The 6738-nt window shown below is 33.1% G+C and overlaps 1 protein-coding gene across 9 annotated transcripts in view; it reads left to right on the forward strand.

Annotated features, from left to right (window-relative positions):
- Nucleotides 1-403: 403 nt before the first annotated feature.
- Nucleotides 404-6738, forward strand: part of LOC102677825 (collagen alpha-2(IX) chain-like) — a 342768-nt gene continuing 336433 nt past the window's right edge. For 2 of the 9 annotated variants that reach the window (XM_006624995.2, XM_006624997.2), the window contains exon 1: nucleotides 404-1470. In XM_006624995.2, the coding sequence (XP_006625058.1) occupies nucleotides 1460-1470 (11 nt within the window). In that variant the 5' untranslated portion in view covers nucleotides 404-1459. The remainder of the gene's footprint in view (nucleotides 1471-6738) is intronic. The other 7 variants (XM_006625000.2, XM_006625001.2, XM_031514818.1 and 4 more) reach the window with 5 other exon arrangements.

Consider the following 6738-nt stretch of genomic DNA (forward strand, 5'->3'; position numbering starts at 1 on the left):
TAAATAATAAAAGAGCAATATTAATAAATCACTTTAATAAATATCAGATTAATAACAAATCCAAAATTATAAAATAGAATTAAGAATTTTTTATATATCCGATTGGTTCATAAAAAATCCAGACTATAATAATTTTAAAGATAAAATACATTATTATCACAATATCTCTTTTAACGAGTTAATCCAAAACCAATGCAATAAAATTATCATTCCATTTCCTTCTTATAATTAACATACACACAAATATCAACGAAGCTCACCAAACATATAGTGGTTACATACTATAACCAATACCATCGATTTCCCATCGATCCAGGATATCTCGCTTAATTCCTTCCAATTCCCAAAGCAATCCGGAAAAACGATAAAAACAAAAGGAAAAAAAAAAGGAAAAGAGGAGAGAGAAAGTACGAAAACGTGTGGTGCAATTTCGTCGCGGTGGCGGTTTCACTAAAACGGATTTAGCCGGCGGCCGCAAGATGGCGACGCATTGCCCGGCGCCGGGCGTCGTGCCGGTGGCAGTCGCAAGGACGACGCCGTCGCCGCCACGTGGGGAGCGAATTTGAATCGGCCGCCACCGGCTCTTAGCTTCGTCGTAGGCTCCAAGTCACACAGACCTCGCTCGTTCACCACCACGTAACAATCATCACTTTCGTCCCGCTTCATCCGACCATTGATATTTCACTGTTGTCAAACATTCTGACTCCAACTCGTGAACCGGCAGAATGTAAAGCTTGTATATCCGTAGTGAGAACGGTTTACCACTTGTTATTCGTACTGTTACCGAAGCGGGAGAGGAAAACATCTGGAGAAAGAAAGAGACGGGCTTACGTGTATAGCGGTGGAAGAGAGAGAAAAAGACTAGATCAGCGTGACGAAGTCTAGTACACGACATTGTGCCAGCAGCCGTGGAGTAGGAGGAGGTTAGGAGGGAGAAAAATCGAGAAGGAAGCGGCAAGTGTCACGAAGGGACTGTTGTCAGTGAGTGGTGGACCGTGGAGTCGATTGGGCTTGTCAGCGGTCGAGACGTGATCGAGTTTTCGAACGCGATTGGTCCCCGATTCGATCTCGTGGTAAAACGTGGAAAAAAACAATTCGATACGGAAGCGTGTCCGAAATAAGGAATCGATCGAAAGAAGAAGATCTTTGAGGCGGAAGTGCGTTGACCTTGCCTCCCGGTGCGACCTTGGAAATTGGCGCCACCGTCGGCCACTTACAGTTTGCAGTTATCGAGCTGAAATCGAGTGTGTAACACGACCTCGTTGCATTGAACTTCAACTTGAGCTTTCGATCGGTCGATTCGAGCGCGGTTCGGTAGTCGTGAAGTGATTTTTTTTCGCGAGTGTTTCAAACCCTTTCGTGTTTGGAATATTGAAGCTAGAGACGAATAAGGAAGATTTTCCAGAGAGAGATATACGCGGACGAGATTAAACCATCAAGTCGGATGGAATGACTCAATATGCGGTCTAGGTAAATAGAATAATCGTGAAAATTCTCGAAATAGATTTATTATATAGTTTAATTTGGATTATTTATTATTTCAGTTTGTTTTGAACCCTTTTGCATTTATTGAATTTAATGATATTTTGCAAATAATGATTAATATTTTTTTAATAGAAGATTTTTTTAATCAGTGAAATATTAAAAATTTAAGTTAAAAATTTCGAGATTATATATATAATCATGATATAGTGTATGTGAATATTTTTACAATATAAAATTAATTTTTTTTATAGATTATAAATTATTATAGTTGTGGCTATTTTATAATACATCGATATATTTTTATTATATCTATGTATTATAATGAATTTAAATTAATTTTTAAAATAAATTTTCATTCTTTTCATAATAAAAGGGTTCAGAATAATTTGCTTTCTATTTTCTACTAAATATAAACTAAAATAGATAATAAAGTAGATTCAATTGAGATTTCAAAAAATTTAATAAAAGATAGTGCTGTTTAATAAAACGTCAGATGTATCTTTCGCAAGTGATAAACTATTCGTTTCACTGACAAGATTTTATAAACAAGATCTTTGTTAAAACAAGATCTAACTTAATTTATTTCTATGCATTATTTGCATAAAATTGCATTGACATTTAACATTCGAGACAATTATTGATTCTCTTTTCTATAATTATCACAATCTTTTCTCATCTTGTTTCATATCGAGGTTTTTATTCTTATCATTCATAAGAGGCTTTAAAATCAAAACGAAATAAAATATGCCAAGCCTAATCCATAAATATAAATACAATCACACTTACAATTTCTAATAGGTATCTTTCTATTTACCTAAATTACAATTGAATGTCTTCGAATATATACCATAAACACGATAGTATTTACAATTTCCAACTATCTTCCTATTTACCTTTCTAACTTGCAATTAAACAACGAATCGAAGGCACGGATTATGGATCGTACGAGAGCGTACGAGCCACAGGTAGGTTTTGAAGGGATTGGAACGCCACTTGGCTGATTATGCGGTTTCTCACCACCTCGAGTTTTCAACCTTCGTCGAGGGTTGAAACGTAAGAACGTAAGAACGCGTCGTGAGTGGTTTTCACGTCATACACTCGTTACAACCAAAGTATAACCACCTTACGTGGAACGGTTCCTCGCAACGTGATGGTCGTTGGAATCGAAAGAACTGCGACGTAAGGGTAGTTTCTCGCGGTCGTTACAACCGGAAGAACCGTGAGTCGTAAAATGGGAAACGGGGTCTTGAGAAATCGTGACTCGTTCGTTTCTCTGGAAAATCGGGTTTCACAGGTATAACTCGATTTCTTATTTATACATGCATGAATGGAAGCAAAGGAAAGGCTTTCTTCGATTCGGTCATTGACCTCGAAATCGTTTTCCATCCTACCGGTTGCGTTTGCTCTTGCTGTCGCGTGTCATTGATTGTTTTGTCGCTTCGTAATTCTCGGTCTTGCGATGGAACGAGTTGCACCGGTGAAATTTTTTATTCTCTCGTTTCTCTCTTTCTTTCCGTTGACCAACCATTACCATTACCATTACCCATCGCACTTTGATCGATGTTTATGCGATTTAATTTACCTATATACGATCCGTGTTGTTGGTGTGCAATTTATAATTCGTACGGGCATGAATATGTAAATTCGTGTTTAAAGTTTGGAATGGTTGGACCGAGTTTTTCTTTTTTTTCCGATTACGCTTTGCGAAAATAAATTAATCGTTGCATGCTCGATTAAGAAATTGAGATATGTCATATATTAAAAGTTAAAATTAGTAAAAAATTAGAATAGATAAAATTTTATGACATATATTCATAATCGTTTATTTTGATTAAATGTTACTCATAAAACAAAAAATAACAAATATTCATTGTACTATAAATAAAGAAATTTAGGTAGGTGTTTTTATTAAAGATGATTTGATTAATACGAAAATGAATGTTATGTATTCATGATATTTTTATATAAATAGAAATCGGATTTATTGCAAAAAATATAGATGATTAAATTTTCAAGTAATAAGATTTCAAATTTACATTTTTTGATGATTTTAGTTGATAGTTAAAAATACATCTATATTTCTGATATAATTGGATTTATAAGATATGGATAATTGAATTTTATAGCAAACCACTTTGAGATTCAATAATAATGACTGTGGAAAAAATCTTCAGATTTAATCGTATCTTTTTTTATATCTATGTTCCTTTATTGTAATTTATGAATGAATTATAAATATTGAAACGAAGAAATAATCTTCTGTTTTTGGAACATTCATTCTCAGTCTGTTCTCAAAATCTCTATGTTCGTCCTAATGAAAATTCAATCATCTATATAATAATATTTCTCTGATCAATTTTCTTCTATCTTTTATCTATTTCATATTTTCTTTAATCTTGTATATTCATTTAATAATTTAATACAGAAAATATGGACGATTAAATGAAATCTATAAAAAAGTAATATTAATGGTCCAGGAATATTCGATATTTTAATGTTAATTAATTTTGATAAAATAATATAATAAAAATTTTTAAAATATATTCAAAATTGAGAGAATTTCTATACTTTTTTTAACAAGGTATTTCGGAGTTGATTTATTTCTGTTTCAATAAATTATAAAAATAAATTAAATTTTATTTTTGTTAACAAATGAAAGAAAAATTATTAGAACGTCATAGGTTGTCCAATTTATTTCGACTTAGAATTATCAATTTTATATTTTCGAAAAAGTTTGTTATAGATAAAAGATAGATTAATTATAAGGAATAATTTATAGCAATCTCAATTCACGTATAGAAATTAAAATGGTCTTCGATTTTATAAAATATTCCATTGAAGTTGATTCCATTTTAGAAATAAGAATGAATCGAAGATATATTTTTAACAAACGAGATCACGATATTTTTGTGAACATCACTCGTGACATTTATTTAGTATTCTTTGATCTCACGAGAATTCTTTGCTAATAACTCTATGAAAGAGTAGTTATTAATAGTATTATTTGATTTTATTTCATCTACTTTTATTTTTGGTTGACCTCGTTGCAAAATACATCTCGTGGGAAGATAAAGATCATGTTAAAAAGTTCACCGAAATGTTGCATTATTCTTCATGTAGTTCAGAAATATATGATGAATTTCTTGAATTAAATCCGCCACACTCTGAATAATTTATATTTAACTATATTTAACTATAGACTAAAATGTGATATTATAATGAGTTCATATTCAAAATTGTTTAACTTTAAGAAAGAGATATCGGTATATATTAATAAAATTGAATTGAATGAATATAATTCGAAATGTTTGAGAATGTTTGGAAGAAATTTATATTTATATAAAAATAATCGAATAAATATGAGGAAAATTTTAAGTATTTGAACACGAAAGAGTTAAAATTTTCATTAAAAATATTCTGTATCGATTCAATCACAATGAATCATTTAATCCTATGCTAATTAAAATATAATATATATAAATCAAAACATAAAATATTCATGATATTTATAAAAGAAATAAAACTGATCATATTTTAGTTAGTTTTTTATTGAAGAAATCAAAAATAAATATTCATTTCCTATGTTAGTCACGTAAGAACGATATACCAGAAATACTGCATTATAAACTGTCGTCAATAATCTAATTTAAAAAAATTAATCATTAATCAAAAGAAAAAGAAAAGAAAAAAAAAAGAACCTCGCGCCAACTCACCACAACCTCCCTTCAAAGTACTCACTCACCTTCATCCTTCAAACTTCTTCTTCTGAAAACCTCTTCTCGCCAACTTTCTCATTAAAAACTCCCCAAAAAGAAGCTGTAAGAAGCAATGCAACGTATCGAACCTCTACTCGAAACCTCTACCCAGAAACCACAAAGAACACTATCATACATCAACCATCGTACAAGCTAAGCAGCCAGATTTACATTACACAAGGCGTTGTCACAAGGCGTATCGCGTATACCTCGCCAATAAAAAGTACCGAAAAATAAGAAGAAGAAAAAAAAAATAAATAAAGTAACGCATTAAGGCTTGGTGGTGCATTACGCGATGCCGTATTAATCCTGTCTGTACAAGAGGTCCAGAGGCGTTCGCACTTGCCATGTTTTTCGGTTCACCGACATAACTCACCATCCTTGTTCTTTTTGGAATTCCCCGGTTGGCCACACTACTGGCAGAGCGAATGTAACCGAGAAAGAGACGAGGAAAATGAGAGATAAAAATGGGGTTGAATGTAGGTGAGAAAGAAAGGAAGAGGAAAAATGAGAAGAAATGAAGACAGAAGAATAGAAGTGAATATAAGATAAAAATAGGTTGAAAAATAGAAACATAAGAAATAAAAATGAAAAGGGAATATAAAGAGGATAAGATCGAATGTGAGTGAATGAAATAGAAATGAAAAATGACATGTGATTCGGATAATTTTTAAAAATAATATATCGTAAATATTATTACTTTAAATGAATTTAAATAGAAATAATAATTAAACATGAGATTGATTAACATACTTTTTATAACAAAATTGCATAATTCTCATATACATTAAATTCCACATCATAAATAACAAGTAGCAAAGAGATCGGGACAGGAATAAGATCAAATGTAACCGGGAAACGGATAAAATGGAAAAACGAAAAAAAGATGGATACAGGAATGTAAATCTATCTCTAAAAGCGACATAAAGGAACGAAGACAGGAATACGAATCGAGGAAAGGAGATAGATATACATGCACCTGTTAAAAGTGTAAATCATATTCCATATTATAAATTATAAATAGCAGTGCGAATAAGATCGAGTGTTGAATAACCGAGGAACGAACTAAGAGAAGTGAGAAATATAAAAAGGAGAATATAAAAAGGAACCGAAGAAGTCGAAAAGAGGCGAAGAGGAAAAGGAGATGATGGGGAGGAATGCCAACGTAATCGAGACGAGGAGGAAAACGGAAAAGGAGAGTTAGAGATGCAAGTGGGGAAGGTGGAAGCGGAGGTTTGGGCGAGAGGGATGAGGGTGTAGTAACACACGTGGCACGTGACGGCCGCGTGTTAATCCGCGCGGAGTGTATTTACGAGCACGCTCGCATTCGGCGCACGTGTGCACGCGGCAGCTTTAACGGGTAGCTCGAATACCGTGTTGCGCGTTGTTCTACATGGAGTCATAGATAAAATCTACGAACGATGTCGCTCTGCCTCCTCCTTGCAAACGGCCGGCTGATCCATTTTCAGCCCCCGCGGAGGATTCTTCTCGCCCCCGC

This window comes from Apis dorsata, unplaced genomic scaffold, assembly GCF_000469605.1.
Source record: "Apis dorsata unplaced genomic scaffold, Apis dorsata 1.3 scaffold_1204, whole genome shotgun sequence".
Taxonomy (NCBI): Eukaryota; Metazoa; Arthropoda; class Insecta; order Hymenoptera; family Apidae; genus Apis; species Apis dorsata.